Source organism: Sinocyclocheilus grahami, unplaced genomic scaffold, assembly GCF_001515645.1.
Source record: "Sinocyclocheilus grahami isolate Dianchi unplaced genomic scaffold, SAMN03320097.WGS_v1.1 scaffold15.1, whole genome shotgun sequence".
NCBI classification, from domain to species: domain Eukaryota; kingdom Metazoa; phylum Chordata; class Actinopteri; order Cypriniformes; family Cyprinidae; genus Sinocyclocheilus; species Sinocyclocheilus grahami.
In genome coordinates, this window is record NW_015505194.1 from 2412597 (window position 1) to 2435949 (window position 23353).

A 23353-nucleotide genomic window follows, 5' to 3' on the forward strand; every position below is an offset into this window, starting at 1 on the left:
GGACATCCTCTACAATTTCATTATATCTTTAACACAAACATCAGCTTCATTTCAAACTTTAAGCAGGCTAAACCCTGAAGCTGACTGAGGCCATACAAAATGTGCATTGCTCTGCATACAGAATCACCACCTGCCTGACTCGCAAAAGTCATGCAGTTAACAGTACTATCCATGTTCTTTTTCTTTTTTTTTTTGCCAGACGTTACTCAACATTTCATTACTTTCCAAAATTCTCAATTTAGATTGGATTATTCTGAAAAATAGTTTTGTTTATGAGACAAGAATCTCTGGTCTTTAGATTGTAATGTATTATTTGTAACTTTCAGAATTGTATGTGAAGACTACATGGACGAGACGCTATGACAGACCATAACAAACATAACATGACAAAGGGCCAAGAGCCCAGTTTTTAATGGCGCAGCCATGGAATCAAATCTTAATTCAGTCTTTTTGACTTCAAAAATACAACTTGCATTTAAAGTTTCTTTTGCAAAGACATCCTCCATCCTTTAATCTTCTTTTTTTCCAATAACTTTATTATTTTTCCAGTTAGTTTAATTATATTTATTTTTACCCCTACCACATTAAAAACAAATATAATATTGTCAGCTTTTTGCAAGTGGTACTGGCCTTGTCCCTTGCAAAAAAAAAAAAAATCCTATTTACAGCCTAATACAAGACCACCAGATTAGGACACTAATACTTGCTGTGACAGGTTGAATTACAAAGGCAAGGTCACATAATTCTATACAACAGTGTTTTCTTGGCAATAAAACTCATCTTATACCAGTCTGATTTGATTCCATCATCTCAAATCACTGTCCAATCCCAGTACCACTATACTGAGCCAAGGGATGACTTACTCTATCAGTCAGACAGAGGTTGGTTGGTTGGTTGGTTTGTTTATTTGTGAGCTGTAGTTTATCTGACTCGCTTTCATTTGTGGCTGGAGAATAGGTACATCTGCCCAGTCTGTGTGTGTATAGAAGATTGGTAAGCTGTTGCAGGATTCATGTGGCTTTTTGTTTCTGGTTGCTGTTTGTGCTCTCCAGGCTCGGTTGTACAGCAGGCTGTTGCTCTTTCAGCCGCAGGTGGCGTGGTTTCACAGGCAACACGATGGCCAGCAGTATACAGCCTATGTGGATGCAGAAGTACCATGACCTACAAAGTGATAGAAACGGTATAATGTCAACTCATGAATGAAGAAAAAAAAGTTATGCATTTTATATCTGTTTTTGTTCGTCCTTCCCACCTGTAGAACTTGAGCGAGGGGCCCACAGAAAGCAGAACAAAGGGAATCACTGTGTAACAAATGGCAATCTGTGTAGCCGCCCATGTGATGACATCATACACAAACTTGAGAGCTGGTGAACCCAAGAAGTATGGTCTTACATTGTGTCTCACCTGAAGGAGAATAGGAAACACACCATTAAAAAAAAAGGGAGGAATACCAACTAACAACCCCCAGAAACCCCAAGCAATGATAATCACCCCCCCTTTTTTTTGACAGTTGTTATTTACAAAAAATAATAAATCCCTGTGCTCTTTATGGCCAAGCAAATGGCAACATTACACGAAAGGGACAGGAATTTTCCCTATGTGAAGTGTACTTCGTGTTTGGTAGAATGTAATGTCACTCACAGCTCTGGCTGCAAGAGTGATGACGATGCCAGTGAGGAAGGTGAGGTAGTAGCCTGGGTAAGCCCCATGCCACATGGCTGACAGCAGGAAGGTTGCAGCTGTGGGGTTGTAGGGACAACGTTCATAACACACCCTACAAGACAACACACAGTGTCACACATAATAAAACAATATGAAATAATCATGCTAGCATATAAATATGGAATGAGGAAGGAAATTAATCTTCATCTTTTCATCTAATGCTTATACATATATGCTTATAGTATCAGTGGTTAGTCTGTTTGCTTATAATGACAACGTTAATTATTGCTAAATTAAATAATTGTGAAAAAGCATCAGTAGATGGAGCCATCTCACACAGAGATTACTGAGATCGGTGGCGATACTCCTCATTCAATCTAGGACACACATATTTTAAACAAGCACAGCATTTGTCTAATTATGAAGGTAGAGGACGAGTGACAGACAGGTACTGTAATTATACTACCATTCAAAAAGTCTGAGGTCAGTAAGATTTTTTTAAAGCAATTAGTATTTTATTGATCAAGGATGCATTAAATTGATCAAAATTTATAATGTTACCAAAAAAATTTTTATAGCAAATAAATGCGGTTCTTTTGAACTTTCTATTCATCAAAGAATCCAGAAAAGAATCTATCACAGTTTCCACAAAAATATTGAGCAGCACAAATGTTTTCAACATGATAATAATAGAAATGTTTCTTGAGCAGCAAATCAGAATGATTTCTGAAGGATCATGTGACACTGAAGACTGGAGTAATGGCTGCTGAAAATTAGCTTTGTCATCACAGGAATAAATTACATTTTTAAATATATTAAAGTGGAAAACAGTTATTTTAAATGGCAATGATATCTCCCAATATTACTGTTTTTTTTACAGTAGTTTTGATTAAAAAAAAATGCAGCCTTGGCGAATACAAAAAGAATGCTTTCAAAAGCATTAAAAATCTTACCGACCCCAAACTTTTGAATGGTAGTGTACAATAGCAAAATGCACTCTTCCGGTTCTTACCTTTTAAGCCAATGTGCTGTTTGAATGTTCCAGTTATCCAGGAATACCTTAAAGCTGGTGGCAAGCTGAAAATATAAGAGTTGACTTGACTGATTAGAACACTTCCGATTCACTCAAGAGGGGAAAAAACAACAACTTAAGAGCAACCGAACTGACCTCTATATTCATGATCCTAAGGTTGGAAATGAGATCCCATCGAGGCAAGCCATTACTGTCGTAGCCATTAAATCCAAATCCTGCTGCGTTATTGATGGCATCAGCTATTCAGAAAGACAGCATGAGTGTCAAGATACTCACATCAGATATAATAAATGTTATGAAACCCAGAATACACAGCACCAAGTTTGTTTCTACATTTATGTAAAGTGTTATAATGGAGCAAGTATTTAGTTGTCAGGAATTCAGAGAATTCTGGAAATGCTTGCTGTAGTGTTTTATAATTCAAAGAAGCATGTAATGCAAGTAAAATAAATACTGGTAGAGTTTTTTCTCTTACCATGTCAGAACCTACTACATGAATTGAATAACTGCATTCAAATAGTGAAGTGAAGTGAAGTGACATGCGGCCAAGTATGGTGACCCATACTCGGAAGTAGTGCTCTGCATTTACCCATCCAAAGTGCACACACACACAGCAGTGAACACACACAAACCGTGAACACACACCCGGAGCAGTGGGCAGCCATTTATGCTGCGGCGCCCGGGGAGCAGTTGGGGGTTCGGTGCCTTGCTCAAGGGCACCTCAGTCGTGGTATTGAAGGTGGAAGAGAGCGCTGTACATTCACTCCCCCCACCTACAATTCCTGCCGGTATGAGACTCGAACCCACAGCCTTTGGGTTATGAATCCGACTCTCTAACCATTAGGCCACGACTTCCCCAACTGGAACCAATATGAGTTTTAGTTCCATCCTTAGTCTGAAGAGGGCAGTAAAACACAAGTCATATGGACTAACTCTGTGTTGTGTAAGATGTTGATCCCAATTCAAATGGGTCACACAACCAGTCCGCACAACAGATGATGGATGATGCATCCTAATGTGTAATTAATCATGCCCTAGGTGTAGTATAAACGATAATGGTGAAATTTGAAAAACAAACTATTGCTTGTGCTTGATTAAATTATTCTTTCCAGTATTGTTCAACAAGGCGCATATAACACATTGGGGGAGAGAAAGGACAACTTGGAAATAGGAAAACAGACTAATAAAAGAAGTGTCATGCCTGTTTGAAATGAGGGGTCACTTATTTTTCTGAGGGGTGAATAAGACATGATCAATCTGCAAAGATATATATATATATATATATATATATATATATATATATATGCAGATTGGTCATGTTTTATTCCCCCTCAGAAAAATAAGTGCATAATGCCTCAAAAAAAAATTTCAAAACATGATATCCATCATCAGAACAGAAGATGAGACAAACCAATATCTATCAATAAAGATCAAAACAAGAAAAAGATAAGAGAAATCTAGCCAGATGGGAAGAGAAAGACAGGCAGGAAGTCCACGCACCCAGAGTCCAAACAAAGTAGTATTTAGGCCGGGTGGTCAGCATGGACAAATACAGGTAGACCACCTGAGCATAGAAGGGCGTGGTAGCAATAAAATCATCATCAACGTTACGCTCCACAGGACAGACTTTGCAGACGGAGAGGAAGACCAGCAGAGAGATGAAGCAGGTGGCCAGTTTCCGGATTACTTCTGTCTGTTAAGAAACAGAAATGCACAAACTGATATGAACTTGGAACAGGCCAATCATATACAACTTAATAATTTTGAATAAAACATACTGTAGATAATGTACACTACTGTTCAAAAGTTTGGGGTCAGTGCATTTTTCTTTTAATGTTGTTCAACAAGGATGCATTAAATTGATAAAATATGAGTAAAGACTTACATTATTCTAAATTATTTCTATAGCAAATAAATGTTCTTCTTTTGAATTTTCTATTGATCAAAGAATCCTGAAATTAATGTAAAAACAAATATACGCATAACGCATCATAGTTTTCACAAACATATTTAGCAGTATAACGGTTTTCAACATTAATAATAAGAAATGTTTCTTGAGCCCCTAATCAGCATATTAGAATGATTTCTGAAGGATCATGTGACACTGAAGAGTGAAGACTGGAGTAATGGCTGCTGAAAATTTAACTTTACTTCAGCTTCACGGGAATAATTTACATTTTAAAACATAACAAAATAGAAAACAGTTGTACTAAATAGAAATATATATTCGCAATTACTTTGTTTTTACTGTATTTGATTAAATGCATAATATCTTTCCCCAAACTTCTGAATGGTAATGTATGAAAACATTTGTTCAGCATTTAAGTTCCCTGTGACATGAATTGGTGTATAATGTGAGGTTATAAAAAAAATAATAATAACACAAACAACTTAAAACGAACATTTGGTGAAGGGTCATTCAGTCTGCTCTTCCCATTGACTTTTCCTTTGGTCTCAAGGTCTCGGTGGCGATACGGGGTACCCTCGATGAAGGCAATGTAATCGTTATAAGAGCTGGTGGGACCAGCCAAAATCCCCATGAAATTACAGTTGTAACTGAAATACTCCAATAAACTGGGCATCCGTCTGAATGACACACAAATACAGGATGATTTTAGAAGTGCATTAGGACACGAGTAACATCATATCTAGTAAAGAGGACTTGAGATAGCTTGTAGTTTTAAATATAAAGGGCAAAGTTTTTGAGACCACAATTATACACTCTTAATCAAAAATTACATTCCTTCATTTAATTTAGTCTTTGTACTGTCAACAGTTTGATTTTAAGGTTCTTTTTAATCTTCATACCTTATGGCCAACAGTTTTTGACTTTGGTTTAGTTGATCTTCTTTCCTTGCCATTCCTGTAAACACACACACACAAACATCAATACAAACATCCATAACAAAAGTCCCAGGTAAGGCAAATAAAGCTTCAGTCCACAATCAAGTTAAAGGGTTAGTTCACCCAAAAATCTAAATTCTGTCATTAATTACTCACCCTCATGTTGTTTCGAACCCGTAAGACCTTCGTTCATCTTCGGAACACAAATTAAGATATTTTTGATGGAATCTGAGAGCTGTCTGACCCTGCATAGACAGCAACACAACTGAAATGTTCCCAAGTCCAGAAACGTAGCAAGGAGATCTGTAAAATAATCCATGTGACATCAGGGGTTCAACCGCAATTATACGAAGCTACGAAAATACTTTTTGTGCTCAAAAGAAAAAAAAATTACTTTATTCAACAACTCCAAAATGGCACCAGGGTGATGCGGAGGAGACAAATTGTTGAATAAAGTCGTTATTTTTTTTTCTTTTGCGCACAAAAAGTATTCTCGTAGCTTCTTAATTACAGTTGAACCCCTGATGTCACATGGATTATTTTACAGATCTTGCTACGTTTCTGGACTTGGGAACATTTCAGTTGTATTGCTGTCTATGCAGGGTCAGACAGCTCTCAGATTCCATCAAAAATATCTTAATTTGTGTTCCGAAGATGAACGAAGGTCTTGAGTAATTAATTACAGAATTTTCATTTTGGAATTAACTATCCCTTTAACGGCATGGAAAAGATGGACCAGTATATTATTCAAAATGTCTCCTTTTTCGGTTTTCCACAGAAACAACAAGTCATATGGCTTTTGGAATGACACTGAGCTGAGTAAATGATGACAATTGTAATTTTTGAGTGAACTATTCCGTTCAATACAATTTATCAGGAAATCTTGATGTTTGCATTTGAGCACAGTGAAAGTACCGTAGGCGTACAAATTCTTAGCTTGTGTTTCATCTAACTCTCCCTGGCCTCTCCATGATTTACAGAGGTAATTAGAGAGGGAAGAAATGTGCTGTAAACTGACTTAGCTCAGAGTTCATGTGGTCGACTCATGAGTCTCCTCTGCCTCAGTTGTTTGTCTTCCCACACGATAAGACAAGGCAGAGTGACCCAGAGTAAGTGGCTTGAATAATTTCTTGTTGTTTTATCGCCACCCTTATGTACATAAGACGAGCCACTTATATGTTTTCATTACGGTTTATGGCTGACTCGGTGAGCAGCAGCAGTGCAGACAGAGCTTCACCCACAATAAGCACCGACATGTCCCAGAGCTAGTGATGGAGGTCAGCAAGGACTTCTATGGGGGAATTTGTCCTATTAGTGTCCTACGGACCATAGGGAATATCAATGACAGGTTATTCAGGGCAACAAGCGAGTGAAACCACTTTATAAGAGTCCTGGCAGACAGCTCACATACAATTTATATCACAAAACAATTTTATATCACAGTAACCGAAAATATCACAATATAGTTATTTGTACTGGAAATCAATGAGAATTGCTTTATATGTTAAATAATCACACGGTATTGCCCATTTCTGGATAATCCACTGAATTAAATACTTTCCAAATGAAAGGTACTTCATCTAATTTGATTATGTTCTATATTTATCTGGACTATGATGAGCACTAAAAGATACAATCATTCATAACAAATGAATGAGAAGTCTGACATCAGTGCAAAAACAGCATCATGTTACGTAACATGACTCAAAACAGTAAAACTAATATTAATAATGGATAGTTAGGACTTAAAACTGATAGCTGGCACATTTGTGACAGCACATCAATTTATTTCAATATTAATGCCTCAAGTTTCAACAACACCCATTTATAACAAGTTCTTCTAGTCTTGACTTTAGTTCGTATTAAATGATCACTAGACGGCAATAAAACTAGACTGTGTTGAGAAAATTTACAATTTGAACATGCAACAAAAACTAAATAAAAACTATATACACGTTCTAACAAAAAAAAAAAAGTAGAACTAAAAAAAAACAAACAAAAAACTAACAGACAAATTGAAAAGAATAAAATAAAATTCAACATAACTATGTGCAGCATAAACAGTACAATACAATGCTGCCATTGCACGGTGTAAATCATCATATCTTCCAGTCCTACTCTTGCACTAGACATTCAGTGAGGATAAAACAGTAAATCTTAAGGGAATCCACTCTGTTTAGAAGAATCGGCATGACAAAGGTTTGCAGGCCAGCAGCTGAACTCAGCAGAGGACAAAGAAAGGAATTAGTGATAGCAGTAATATTAAGAAGTGTGGTGTGGGGAGCACACATCATAAGAGTAATCCGTCACCCTGTGGAACAATAGAGGGGTGAAGAGAAGGAGGGTGGCTTGTTTTCATTTGCTTTCATTTCATCCCTGCTGCCTTCAATTTCTTTAATTAGTTTCTCAGGCCCTTTGGCAGCACATTTGACAATCACAACAGCAGTCGCCTAGAACAGCATCCAGAACAGAATCCCAATGCTTCATTCCTGTGTGTATTCTAAACTTTAACCAAACACACACACACACACACACACACACACACACTCACCATCATGGATCTCAAAAGCCACACTGGTTATCTTCTGTGTGATGACCATCATCGGCCTGTCAGGGAGAAAAAAAATAAAAAAAAAAGAGAGATGCGAGTAGACAACACCGACAACGAAGCTCAGAAACTTCACACAGAAAGGCATATTCTTACCCTGTAAAATCTGCAGAGTACATTCCGTAATCAAAGACGTAAACCCGGGTGATTTGGCAGAAGCTTAGATAACCCAGGGCGACCACCAAACAGTATCTGCAATGTGAACCAAACAGCAGGTTTTACACTGCAAGACATTTCTGATGCATTAATGCACTTACGACCATTTTTGTGCAGATGATACACATAAATTTTAGTTTTACAAGAGCTTTGATATCATGAGGGCCTGGAGGATGCCATACTGAGAATTTTATGATCCATTAAATCCCAGAAACAAGTAAAAACATTATTTAAAAAAAAAATAAGCTAACAAAGAGCTCAGTGATATTTCCAGAAATGAACTCTCAGCTGTGATGAGAGCTTTTGATCTGCAGAGGATGAAGAGCAGACTGTGTGTGTGTGTGTGTGTGTGGAGATGAACATTACTTTCTACACTAATGAATGACATTATTGCTCCCTATTCTTGTATGATGCAGACATAAGCTAACAAAGAGCTCAGTGATATTTCCAGAAATGAACTCTCAGCTGTGATGAGAGCTTTTGATCTGCAGAGGATGAAGAGCAGACTGTGTGTGTGTGTGTGTGTGTGTGGAGATGAACATTACTTTCTACACTAATGAATGACATTATTGCTCCCTATTCTTGTATGATGCAGACATTTTTTTTAAATGAAGGTAGAAGATGGGAAAAGGCACACATATTCTTAAACGCACACACAGATGAAACTGCTAGTGCCATAGAGGCATTTCATTATCGCTGATTGAGGGAAGGCTTCATGTATTTGCTCAGTCTGTATGGTATTTTATATGGCTCTCTGGAAACCTGGATTGGCTAATTGAGGCACTTTTAAATTATGTAAATTATATTATATACTCGTGCAAAGACGAGTTGGAAACACGAGGAACATCGTACAACTCATCATGGAGAGGAAGCTCAGCCTGTTTGGACATATCTGCAGGATGGAGGACAAGCGACTGGTGAAGTGTGTGGTGTTTAGGATCACGGATGGACGGACACGTAGAGGAAGACCGAGTAAGGAGTGGTTGGATGACATCAAAGAATGGTGTCAGAGGGACATCCACTCTCTTAGCAAGATGGCACAAGACCGTGCACAGTGGAAATGGAGTGTCAGACGGGCATTGGACACCAACGGGCGTGAGCCCATGGAATGATGGATGGATGGATGGAAATTATATACAAAATTATATAAAATAAAGCCAAAAAAAAAGCATTAAATTAAGGTAAAACTACTAAAAATCAAGATATTTCTGTTTTTCCTTTGAAGAACCAGAGTGAAGAATCTGGATATATGAGGAAGTTATTTTTAGAAGTGTGATTTATAGACCTGGAATAGTCATGTAAATTATTCAAATCATAAAACTCCATGGGCATTTTTAATGAATACAAATTTGTCTAGAATGTTCTATTTTCAAACTCTAAAAATCACAAACAACTGGAAAAGTTAAGGGGCCTTCGAATAATGTTGTGGACAGTGAGAGTGGCATAGGTGCCTCTTCTCAGATCATAAAATAATTTGAACTGCAAATAATATTTCATTTCCATTTAATTATGCGCTATATGTGCAGTATGCTACTCATGTAAGAAACTGTTTAAGCGGGATAAATGGACAGTCAGCCTGTCATTATCATAACATAAACCTTCACAAAACTCCTGTGTCCTCTGATCATGCTTTTTGCCAGGTTACTGGTTTTGTTTGATGGATTTAGTAGTGAGTTAACTAGATATCTACAAGCTTAACTGTATTTTCTGCTTTGTTTTCCCGAGTCATGTCTAAGAGGGTGGAAAAAGCAGTGTGAACCAGTGCATGAAAACATGAACGCTGATTTCTCACATAAGTGCTTTTCTGTTGTGCATGCAAACATACTGACTGAAAGTTTAGTATAAGACAGCAGCCACAAACAACTTTTGTTGTGTTCTGTTCACTGCACATGATAACAAGAGGGTCATTAGTCCAGTAATCGTGTGGTTTTAAAATGCAAGATCTGTTAATCTCACAGACAAAAGGTAGGGAAAAGCAGATGAAGCTAACGGAGACTAGCATAACAGAAGCTCCCAGTCATTCTCATTATTTCATATACACACACACACACACTCACGCTGTGGTGATGACACATTCAGCTCAGGTCCCCAGATACTGCAGGTGTGAGTACAAAGACGAAGGGTGTGTGTCATGCGTGTGCTTTCCATTCAACAATGCGAGTGTGTTTTGCAGGTCTGCAAAACAGTTTGTCCCCCAAATGAATGCCAAAAATAGAATGGTCTCAACCACCTTATGTTTCCCAAGACAACAAAACCAGTAACGGCAACAGCGTTTCTACACAGCCCACCAATAGAAGAATTTTCTACCTCAACAACTACCCCTGAATCTTCCTAAGACAGTAATATCACCTCATTTGAAACAAAATGTCCCTAAAGGGCCATTTGGCAGAAGTCTGACAGTGAGGCAATTTTATATTTACCACCTAGTAAAAAGTTTCTGGCAGCTGGCAGGAGATGGCAGAGGGGAAATAATGGAAGATTTTATTACACCCGTGAGGAGGACAGTGACTGATAGTCAGCGGTTGAAGAGAATGATCTCTTTCTCATTATAATTATCTCTGGGTCAGTTTTCAACTCTTTCATCAGAAGAGTCGGGCTCTAAGAGAGCGGACGACTTCTATTAGCGCGGACCTCAGTTCACCTTATGAATGAAAAGGGGGTCATGAAGGATTCACACACATCTGTTCCATGGGTTCTACTGAATGTTAAGTAAAATGTTTTTAATGTAATGGTGTTCATAACCAGTTTTACTTCTGTATTGTCACATAGTTTCTAGTGAAACGGGATATGCAATAACAAAAACAACTTTATTTTATCCATCAGCGATTGACTGGGTTTAAAAATGAAAACTGATGTCAAATAAAATGGGAAATCAGTTCAGAGGCGGAGCCACTATAAGGTTGCACTATCTTTCGAAAATGTTGTTGTTAGTATGTTTTTTTTTAGTTAATACTTTTATTCAGCAATGGTGCATTAAATTGATCAAAAGTGACATATAATTTATTAGCTTTTTGTGCAGTTTCCATGTCTGTGCAATGTCAACAATGCACTTGTCCAGCCATTTCATGGTCTCTTTAACAGTAAAAGGAGTCACTTTTTTAATGTTGCCTTCAATGCTATGAAAGTTAAAAACCAAACTTTTGAGTATTTTCAATGTTGTTATAGTCGTAAAATTATGGACTGACTTGTGCATGTGCTCAACTCCCGTCAGAATCATTATGCCATAAGTAATGCCGCTCTGGAGCAGGAAATGAAGAGCATACCTGTAGAAGAGAGAAATTGTATTTCTATTAATACAGCACATAAGAGGAAACTTTCAAATGATACTTAAGTATATAACCACTCAATGAAAAATGAAAGGGAGGACTCTAACTCTAAATATGGCAGCTGTAAGAACAGAGTTCCACCTTGCAGAAGAACCTATGGCCTTTTTGATAGAGGTAAAGGCTAGATGTAAACGCACATCATCTGGATAAGCATAAAAACTGACCTAAAGAAGTAAAATACCATTATTAAGTTATTGGGTGTTGTTGCTGATTTGACATGTTATTGAAATATTGCCTGGACAAACAGTTTTTGAGATTTTGGGGAACTAGCTATGCCTTTATGTAAAGACAATAAACTTTATGGAAGCTTATCTGTCAGACACGTAAACAAACAGACAATTTAATAAGGGTTTGAAAAGATGCCACTAATTAGCAGCCAAAAATGTATCTATCCTTTATTATCATGAGTGTGGCCTATTGATCTATTTGTCTTATTAAATGAGATGTTAATGAGCTTCGGATTTTAGTCACCACGACACATCAATACAAGCTTGTGCGGGTCGACAGTGAATCTCACAACACAGACACTAATGTATCTAAAACTATGTTGGTATCGACAAGACTTTTTCTAATGTTACTCTATTAATAAAATTAAAAGACCAGCTGTTTCCCGCAAAGCTTTTTGCAAATTATACTGGAATTGAAAAATACATTTTTATTGTTTTTATTACTCGCATTTTATTATTATCATTAAATGTCATTAAATTTAGCTATAGTAAATGATATGATTAGACACAAAAATTAATATAGCAATCTGAAGTATTTTCTGAATATGCAATATTGTGGGAAAAAAGCGCAGCATTATATAACCTTTAAACCTTCTATTAAAAAGATTATTTTTCAAAAAAGAATTACGAATAAATAAAAAAATGTTTAGTTAAATTATAAACGTATATTATTATACCACTCACAATCCAAAAATGGGACCCACCAATCAACAAAATTCATTGTAACCATGAAAACTTGTATTTCTTTTTTCCATTTTTCAAATCCTTTTTTGGTTCGAATAAATGTTGTTATGCTGTCTTTCATCTCACTGATGACTTTCAGAACCAAGGCTCAAAAAAATAACCAGTCACTGTTGCACTCAACTGAGGGAGTCATACAGGTGTATTTCCAACTGGAAAAATTCCACAGAATTTGATACTTGACAGTGTACTACAGATGTCAGCTTCAGCTCTCTTTATTGTCCTATAAGCTGTTTGTTTGTGCTGTATCAAATGTGTGTCGTTAAACAGGCTGCTACATTTTCTATTGATTGGCGTCTGTTGTATCTTTCTGGAAAGTCACACCAACACAAATCCTGCAGTCCAGCAGCAGGGAGTACAAGCAAAACCTGGTTTCAGTTTCTGTGTAGACATACAGAGAGGGATGTATCAGTATGGACTGCAGGCAAATACTCACCAGCCAAAGCAGAAAAGGGCAAAGTAGATGCCCAGCAGTGTGGCCACCACATGCCGCACAAAAGGACTGGTCTTGCTGGGGTGCAGATAGAGCCTGAACCACACAGCCGTGAGCAGGGCACAGAGCTGACATACTACGAAGTTCACCTAAAAACAAAAATAAAAAACACAACTGGTCATCAACTGAACATACACCATCACGGCCAAAAGACTGATACTTAGATCAGATGTATAACTTTTCAGATTGGTTTGTATGTCACTTCTGAGGCAAAGCATTTTAAATAAATTCATTCATTCATTACTTTAAACACATTTTTAAATGTTACAAATGTTGTACATTTTCAATTACATTAATTATTTTATTATTTTTTTAATTGTTAATTAAACTTCTTGAAAATAAAACCATGTTAAAACAAAATACAATATAATTTTTTTTGCCGTCAATTGATTAAAAAAAAAAAAAAAAAAAACTAAAATCACGCATTTTTTTCTGAAATGAATCATGATTTACTGAATCACACTTAACGTTAAAGTTTATAATATACTTTTATATTGCAATCATTTTACATTCAATCGTCAAATTAACGTAGAAACAACAAAGACAGTATATTTTTTATATTTGTTTAATGGTATTTTTTTTATGACTGAAGGCGAGTATCACTGACACCAATACGACTGATGTCTCTTTGAAATTGTTGAATGAAACAAACATTAAAGTATAATTGATAGCTATCGATTTGAACATTTATTAGGCTTTTAAAAAATAACTTCTAATTTAAGTGAACTTAAAACAATTTTCACAAACCCATTATAATAAAGGTCATAATTACCTGTGCCCTTCAGCAAGTAGGAAATATACAGAAACGGCATAAACTTATCAAACACTAAATTCTAGATTATTGATTTCCTCTTTTTTTCTTTTGTTCTTTGAATAGCAGATATCACAGCTGCTGGGTTATTAGGTTATTTTGGTTGCTTTAAGAGCTCCAGCTCCTGAACATGACGCGGATCTGACACGCATCGTATTTTCTCACAACTCTTTCCCTTTTGTGACCCATTTCAGGTCTTAAAGTCTCTATTAATGAGTTGATGAGTTGAATCAGGTGCGTTAGATGAGGGAGACAGTGCTGGGCTGCTCCAAAACAATTTAGAAAAATACTGCATTTCAGAGACATGCTCTAAAACGGGACGCATATATAACAAATACTTAAATCCATGCACAGTTTTAAAGGGGTCATATGACATTGCTAAAAAAACATTATTTGGTGCAATGCAATGTGTTTATGCAGTTTAAAGTAAAAAAAAACACGTTATTTTCCACATACTGTACATTATTGTTGCACTCACTATGCCCAGCCTTTCCGAAACATGTCGATTTTTACAAAGCTCATCGGTCTGAAAAGAAGGTGCTCTGATTGGCTAGCTATCTAGTGCGTTATGATTGGCCGAATTCCTCAAGCGTGTGACGGAAATGTTACACCCTTTAAAAGGTTCAAGAAAAGTTCCTCCGTAAAATGCGCTGCACACTCTCAAATATTTGGGTTGGTCTGTTCTGGAACAGTGTTGTAAATAAAACGTAACCACTGATTTCTAGTTGTGTCATCTTTTGGAAGACCAAAGTAGTTTGTCTTTCGCAACGAAGCACACAGCATCTCCACAACATGGCGGCGGCGGCAACAATACTACAGCGAGAATAAAAGTTACGCCTTCTTTCTTTGCGTATACATTTGGGCGGTGTTATGCAAATGTTCCCACACAGTGATGTAGACATGTGGGGGCATATTTGAACGAGGTGTTTTAGGAAGGCGTGGCTGAGCGTTCACTTTTATAAAGAATATCTCTTTGGGTTTGAGACCACATAGCTGTACATTTAACAAAATATATTCTGATATTCTGTGAATTCAGTGCGTCTAGAAAAGCTGCAGTATTTGACACTGGAAGCATGTCACTTGACCCAGGTGTGAAGATTATTATGTAAAGACAATGGAATTTAGAAGAAATAATAAGCAGTCAAAATCAAAACAAACAATGACTAACAGGGTCAGAGAACAACGATTTCACACTGTTCCAGGAGAACGTCAGAAGGTTGGCAGGATTCAGTGAGGTTCCTGCAGTATTTCAGGACCCTGCAAGCCTTGTGACCTGCTTAAAAGGCAATGCCTTGAGTTTCACACTGACATGCTTCTCGTGAAAGCCAAAGACATCCACAGCATGAGTCTGAGAGTTGTTTCTTGACTGCACACAGCTGTAAAATTTCTGCTGCAAGTCATCTGAAGACAGATATAGATCTTCAACCACATTCAAAAGAGTCTAACATCTGTAAAAAGTGGGGCTGCACGATAAATCGCATGCGATATTGAACGTGCATCTTGTCAGAAAGCCGGTTCTGTAATCAGTGGTAAATCTCCATCACCTGCGGGCTTTCACATTGAGCGGCTCTGTGTAGTTAATGCTGCTCCATGTGAAAGCCCACAGGTGATGGAGATTTACCGCTGATTACAGAACCGGCTTTACTGATAAGATGCGCGTTAAATATCGCATGCGATTTATCGTGCAGCCCTAGTAAAAAGCTTTATTCCTACGCTCTACACAAATAACTTTCATCAAGTCTGCAGAACAGCTACTTTTTCAGCATGTGTGGCACAAAGAGAAAATAGAAGAAAAGTTTCATGTACTGAAACAGACAATGGCCTTTAAATTTATATTCAAAATATTATAATAATTGTATTATAAAATAAAATATCTAAAAAACAACAACTGAAATCAATCATTTTAAATTCTGCAAATGAATTTCGGATCACAATATATACAGTAGACACATGGATAACCATTTTAAAATTTGCTAAAAATTTTAATTAACAGTTTTATTAAAAATATTAATAACTGATACCAAAGACTACCTATGTTTACCTTTTAGATTACTTAAAATGTAAATATATATGAAATTAGCATGTACAATTAAATATCCAATACTGACTGAAAAAAAAAAAAACTACAACATCTGCAGAAAACAAAAATGATATTGTGTATCTCCACTCCACATACATAGCGTTCACTTTTATAAAGAATATCTCTTTGGGTTTGAGACCACATAGCTGTACATTTAACAAAATATATTCTGATATTCTGTGAATTCAGTGCGTCTAGAAAAGCTGCAGTATTTGACACTGGAAGCATGTCACTTGACCCAGGTGTGAAGATTATTATGTAAAGACAATGGAATTTAGAAGAAATAATAAGCAGTCAAAATCAAAACAAACAATGACTAACAGGGTCAGAGAACAACGATTTCACACTGTTCCAGGAGAACGTCAGAAGGTTGGCAGGATTCAGTGAGGTTCCTGCAGTATTTCAGGACCCTGCAAGCCTTGTGACCTGCTTAAAAGGCAATGCCTTGAGTTTCACACTGACATGCTTCTCGTGAAAGCCAAAGACATCCACAGCATGAGTCTGAGAGTTGTTTCTTGACTGCACACAGCTGTAAAATTTCTGCTGCAAGTCATCTGAAGACAGATATAGATCTTCAACCACATTCAAAAGAGTCTAACATCTGTAAAAAGTGGGGCTGCACGATAAATCGCATGCGATATTGAACGTGCATCTTGTCAGAAAGCCGGTTCTGTAATCAGTGGTAAATCTCCATCACCTGCGGGCTTTCACATTGAGCGGCTCTGTGTAGTTAATGCTGCTCCATGTGAAAGCCCACAGGTGATGGAGATTTACCGCTGATTACAGAACCGGCTTTACTGATAAGATGCGCGTTAAATATCGCATGCGATTTATCGTGCAGCCCTAGTAAAAAGCTTTATTCCTACGCTCTACACAAATAACTTTCATCAAGTCTGCAGAACAGCTACTTTTTCAGCATGTGTGGCACAAAGAGAAAATAGAAGAAAAGTTTCATGTACTGAAACAGACAATGGCCTTTAAATTTATATTCAAAATATTATAATAATTGTATTATAAAATAAAATATCTAAAAAACAACAACTGAAATCAATCATTTTAAATTCTGCAAATGAATTTCGGATCACAATATATACAGTAGACACATGGATAACCATTTTAAAATTTGCTAAAAATTTTAATTAACAGTTTTATTAAAAATATTAATAACTGATACCAAAGACTACCTATGTTTACCTTTTAGATTACTTAAAATGTAAATATATATGAAATTAGCATGTACAATTAAATATCCAATACTGACTGAAAAAAAAAAAAACTACAACATCTGCAGAAAACAAAAATGATATTGTGTATCTCCACTCCACATACATTCAAGGGCATGTGCCAACCATTTACTTACCCTAATCCTGAATATATAGTTACAGTCTTGCTAACTGTGCCAAGTAATTCAAACAAGACAGAATTCACACACTACATAAGGATGCTACAATAAACTGTATTTCTGTCCTGCAACCACATCTGCATTCAACGCCTGTAGAATAGCACTTAATAACGAGTCCACAAAAATAAATCCACCACAACAAAGACACCATTTGTTTTGTGACATCCAATACATCTGTCAAGCAGTCCAGCATGGTCTGCATGCTGTAACTTGTATGCAGCACTAGCAATGCTGTAATTGTAAACACATCAAAAGACATATCAAGCGCCAAGTAATCAATATAAAATCATGCTAAATGACAGCACAGTAATTTTATAAGAGGGCCACGTGTCTTTGAAATTACCTGAGCTTGGATGTTACAAAAAAACAAGTCCCTTTGAATTAGGTTTACTACTTTCAAGTCTTGAAACACTTAACCCCACTGACAGCAAAGAACTATCCATTATGAACCACAGCCCATGAACGGCAAGCATGCTGTTTGGTGCTGAGACAGAGATGCTGATAAAAATTTAGTTACAAGTAATTATGAAGGCTCACATTATGTCTCAGACACAACATAAATAACCCTTGACAAATGAAGGATTATCAACCAGTTTTGACAGAGCTTTGTTTGCCAGCTTCTGTCACTGCAGACTTCCTGTTGCTTTCTCACTCAATTGTCTCGGTCCATCTGTCACACTTGCAGCAATGCATGTGCACACACACTAAATAAATCAGTTAGTTAGTTATAGGAAATCGCACAACTAAACAGTCAAAATCTTCCATAAATACATAAATTATAAATATTTGACACCAGCACCTTCATGCTGGCTCAACCCTGCAACATAAGAGTTTTGAGCTGTAGCCTAGCCACAGCGCCAAAACATTTTACCACAAAGCCACAAGTCACACAAAAGCATTTTAGCTGCATTGTGATAAGACAAATCATACTAATAATTCATAAAAGATTATAAATGTCTTCAACAGAAAGCTCAACTTCATTCCACTTTACAGTGGCAGATTGCAAGAGGCTCCCATGAGTTTCATTCCACTATCATTGTGTTCTGATTCAAGTGCCGAGTACACAGAGGGCACATCCTGCTTAGATTCAGACTATCAGAGGTTCAGAGAAAAGGTGCCATGAAAGATGACACCAACTCAATATCTCAATACAGATTATAAAGCATGCTCTCGTAAGAGCTCGATGTTAAGGGCAGTCGAGGAGAGAGGAGAGGAGCTCGAGCAAACATTTTTATAGAAGAACATTAAAAAGACTCATTCACATACTCTGCCTTAACAGCCAGTTGTAAATGAAAGAGGCTAAAAAAAAAACCCTGGAAAAGCAGGCCAAGTTACTGAACTTGACAGCACCCATCTGAAGCAGATGCTTCTAAACTTTTGACTTTTTGACACATGATTTCGCTTTACAAAACCTACTCAACATGAGCCCATTTCTGTGTAATTACTGCTTTATCATTTTGCTAAAAGGTCTTGATAAAATGACTTTTAGTGAAACTATTAAACTGGCAAATTGGGGTGATTTAATTCAATCAAAAAGGCTAAGGAGCAGTTTTCTGTGCTAGAACATCAGAGCATTTATGGAAACTCCTTTGTGATTTCTCATAAGAAGAAGAAATGGACTCATTTCTCTTATTCTATAAATTATTAAATGGCCATTTTAAGCACTGTATTGAGAATCAAATAGGGTAAATATGATAGCAAAAATAAATTGCTGAAAACCTTTGTGCTTTATAAAAAAATCTATTTTTGTAACTTTTTAAAATGTAATATTTATAAAACAAAAACACAAAAAAACTAATCAAATTAAATTATTATTTTGGCCAAAAATAAAAATAAAATTAAACAAGCTAAAATAAATATTTTTGTCAGTCAAGTCAATATTTTGATGCTTAGGTGAATTGAGGTATGACAACACTATAAAGTATGACATAAATCATTAATTTTGAGATCTGCTAAAGAAAAAAAAAGAATGAAATCCAAATACAGATAAAAAGAATAAAACTACTGTCCCATAGCCTACATACTGTGAATCTCTAGTGAAGAATCATTCTTATTTGACCTCTTGTAATACATACATATTGTTGCTCTTGGCTTGAAATTATGGTCAAATATGGCAGATGGTTAAAGCATATATCCAATATCCAAGTGACATGAGGAACTCAAATAACAGCCTTGAACCTGCTCACCTTCATCATTAACTCAGCACATCTGTACTGCTTCATGCTGAAGTGCTGCTGTTCCCATGAGGCAAGCCAACCAGAAAAATTGGACTTCTCTCTCTCTCTCTCACTATCGTCTTTAAAATGATCCTGTTGATGCGTCTCATTATTACATTCCTAGTCTCCTTTATGTCCAGGTTACCTGGTGCCATGGTCTCCAGTGTCAGTGCAGAGGAACCTGAGCAGAGGTCCTCATCACCTCAGAGCACAGGCTAAAGCTGGCTGCACCCCACTGGAGATAAACTACATCCAAGAATTTGCCTAACCCACAGATTCTGATAAGCAGCAGATAAATCTGATTTCTTTCCACACACGTGACTCAGAGGCAGAGGACCGTGCTTGGGCTTGGCTAGAAATATCCTGGAGATTCATCAAAGTCAGCTGACGCAGGGAAAGCGAAAGGCCTCTACACTTCATCAGGTGGTGAATGTCGCTGCTGAGATGCTAAATGTGCCAATTGTCAGAATAAATGAAATTGGGAATGAATAAAAGAAAAGGGGATGTCAAAAGTACTTGGTGATATCATCAGGAATAGTTTTGTAGTTATTATTTTACATCTGTACTGCTTCATGCTGAAGTGCTGCTGTTCCCATGAGGCAAGCCAACCAGAAAAATTGGACTTCTCTCTCTCTCTCACTATCGTCTTTAATTAATGATCCTGTTGATGCGTCTCATTATTACATTCCTAGTCTCCTTTATGTCCAGGTTACCTGGTGCCATGGTCTCCAGTGTCAGTGCAGAGGAACCTGAGCAGAGGTCCTCATCACCTCAGAGCACAGGCTAAAGCTGGCTGCACCCCACTGGAGATAAACTACATCCAAGAATTTGCCTAACCCACAGATTCTGATAAGCAGCAGATAAATCTGATTTCTTTCCACACACGTGACTCAGAGGCAGAGGACCGTGCTTGGGCTTGGCTAGAAATATCCTGGAGATTCATCAAAGTCAGCTGACGCAGGGAAAGCGAAAGGCCTCTACACTTCATCAGGTGGTGAATGTCGCTGCTGAGATGCTAAATGTGCCAATTGTCAGAATAAATGAAATTGGGAATGAATAAAAGAAAAGGGGATGTCAAAAGTACTTGGTGATATCATCAGGAATAGTTTTGTAGTTATTATTTTACAAGAGAGAAATACTTGGAAAAAAATGTGCACAGATGAATGACAACAAATCCAGAGGGATGTACTGATGAAGTAACTAGGGTCAATATTAATTTCATGCAGACTCACAAATACTGTTGCACTGTTACACAAAATCAAACAATATCTGTCAGCAAAACAAAGCAGCAAATGTGGTGTAAAATTACTGTGCACAATGTGTTATACAACGAATCCATAAAATGTCAGTGGGTTTATAATAAAGAAGCACAGGATGGCAAAACCAGGCCTAAATATTCCTCCCTGCTCTGCCTTGTAAAATTAGAGTTTAGAAAAACAGGACAGTTGGTGTCTGACTGTGGGCTTGTAATATTGTCACAATTTCACGGCAGTTCACGGGATGACAGTAACTGCTTCTCTGACAATTCAAAAAACGCATTTAAAATTAATTTCCCTAAAATAGAATTAAGAGCAAATAAAATAAAATTCCTGCACCTATTACAAGTGAACATATCATTTGTGGGTTGTATACTGAAACAACAACACATACATTGAACAGTAAGACATTTCAAAACCTTCTAATTTCACATGGTTCAGTAAAAACTGCTACATTCAGCTTTGCACACCATGACATATTTATGGTGCTCTATGTTAAATGGGCTGTATGATGACAAAAACAAATGCAGAAAGCAATGCTGATTACAATAATGAAGAATTATTTCTTCAATTAAGGCCATTTATGTCTTAGTTTAGTTGGAACAATCTGATTGGCCGACCAATTACAATACAGACAGAGAAAATATTTGGGAAACACGTTTAAGAACAATCACTATTTTTGCAGTTCCATTTGGTATCGCTAGAGGTGCAAAGATGACACACTTCGGCTTTAAGTGTGTCTGCTTTTTGTGGCAATCCTTAAGAAGCCTGTTGCTAGGACACGGTCCTCCTAAAAATAAAAGAGGACACTGAGGTGCAGAATGAAAGCTGCCCAATGCATTCATCAGTCTTTTCAGCTGTCACTGACCACACGTTTGGCCTGATTGATTTGCTTTCCACTCCGAGAACCTTTTTCATATCTCTTGCAGTGATATGCAACTGAAACCCAATTACAGTTTTATTCTGCATGGGCTATAATGTGATATAGAGCAGGAATATTTTCCCTCTTAGTACTGTAGATCACATTCATCTGGTTTAACTTCCAGACCCAGATTTTGAAGCAAACATAAACAATTTTTTTTTTAATTTACAAAAGTGAACAAAAATGCCCTTAAATTATTAATTGGTTTATTATTGGTTTCTAAAAATATCTTGAATGTTTTAACTAGAGGTCGTCCGATATGGATTTTTGGATGGCCGATGATGATAAAGTGAGCTAATATAAGATTACCTGATAGAGCACTATTTAATTTAAAGTTAGTAAATAATGCATGCATAACAATTGCTGAAATCAATTTATATCTATTTTATATAATATTTACTATAATAATTAGAAATAAATCATTTAAAATGAATCAATAAAAAAAACTATTTTATAACTATACAACTACAAAAATAAATATGTAAAATAAACCGGTATATACTTGGCAACTTCTTGCTTGATTCTGTAATCCTATTATAATATTTTTCTATAAGGAATTGAGGAAAAACGTAAATAAGGTAAACTTTCTAACCAACAGTGCACGCAGTATCCTGATAAGTCAATCATTTTTTTCTAAAAAAAAAAAAAGACCAAGTAATGCTAATTTCACGTGCATTAATACATGTTCTGTTACACACAAAAAAAAAAAAAGGAAGTAAACTAATGAAGAGAATGGGAGCTCTTGGTGTGCTCAGGCACGGGGTTTTCAGTGCTGTCAAAATAAAAAAAAAAGTCACACTTCTGGCACTTATTTGCCAAAAATAAAAACTTATGGGCCAATGGCAACAATTAAAAAATGCCAAATATCGGTCGATAATAACAGCCTTGGCCATATATCAGTTGACTAATAGTTTTGATTACTCAGCTAACTGTTGACTCAAAATGTGCTTATGCAAGAGATTCAACATTATTACCTCCAAATATAACAACAGAGCACCTGCATTTTTCTTTGTGCTTTCAAAAGAGCAAACATCTGAAATCAAAACTTTTAGTAATCCTGCTCCATAGCCTTGAGGGTTCATCATAACATTTAAGCGAGAACCATTTGTGGTAGGGTAAGCTTTACAACACTTAACCCATTAATCTCCCTAACCAAATGCCTGACCTTGGCTATGGCATTGGAATTACATGACAAGCAGTTAGCCGATGATTAAATCGCTCTTGAGCACTAAGTGCTCCCATCAAACAGTGCATTAGATACTCAATTATTTATGGGTGCTACTAATGCACATGGTGCACTCATGCTCCTGTCAACTGAGCAGGTAAGGATAACCATTACATAACACTAAGCCCTTGACACTACAGTGAAATCTGGAGGAGATGGACCACTCCAATAAGAGCTTCCAAAGCAACGCATCATGGAGATTAAGATTGAATGAGCTTTTGTCTTTGGTATGCAAAGGCAAAAATTGGTTAATTTATCTTAGAAATGGACTGGCGTTGGATTGGAATGGATATCAGTTATCCTTGCTTGCACTTAGCATCAGTTATAGATCAGAGATAATGATCTTATTAT

At 36.7% G+C, this 23353-nt stretch overlaps 1 protein-coding gene across 1 annotated transcript in view; it reads right to left on the minus strand.

Annotated features, from left to right (window-relative positions):
* Positions 1–189: 189 nt before the first annotated feature.
* LOC107601827 (membrane-bound O-acyltransferase domain-containing protein 2-like) overlaps positions 190–23353 on the minus strand; it is a 30530-nt gene continuing 7366 nt past the window's right edge. The window contains exons 2-13 of the mRNA XM_016294140.1: positions 13034–13179; positions 11489–11566; positions 8244–8339; positions 8091–8146; positions 5504–5558; positions 5098–5281; positions 4196–4388; positions 2831–2934; positions 2675–2739; positions 1642–1774; positions 1253–1404; positions 190–1161 (exon numbers count right to left, since the gene is read on the minus strand). Of these exons, the coding sequence (XP_016149626.1) occupies positions 1011–1161; positions 1253–1404; positions 1642–1774; positions 2675–2739; positions 2831–2934; positions 4196–4388; positions 5098–5281; positions 5504–5558; positions 8091–8146; positions 8244–8339; positions 11489–11566; positions 13034–13179 (1413 nt within the window). The 3' untranslated portion in view covers positions 190–1010. The remainder of the gene's footprint in view (positions 1162–1252; positions 1405–1641; positions 1775–2674; positions 2740–2830; positions 2935–4195; positions 4389–5097; positions 5282–5503; positions 5559–8090; positions 8147–8243; positions 8340–11488; positions 11567–13033; positions 13180–23353) is intronic.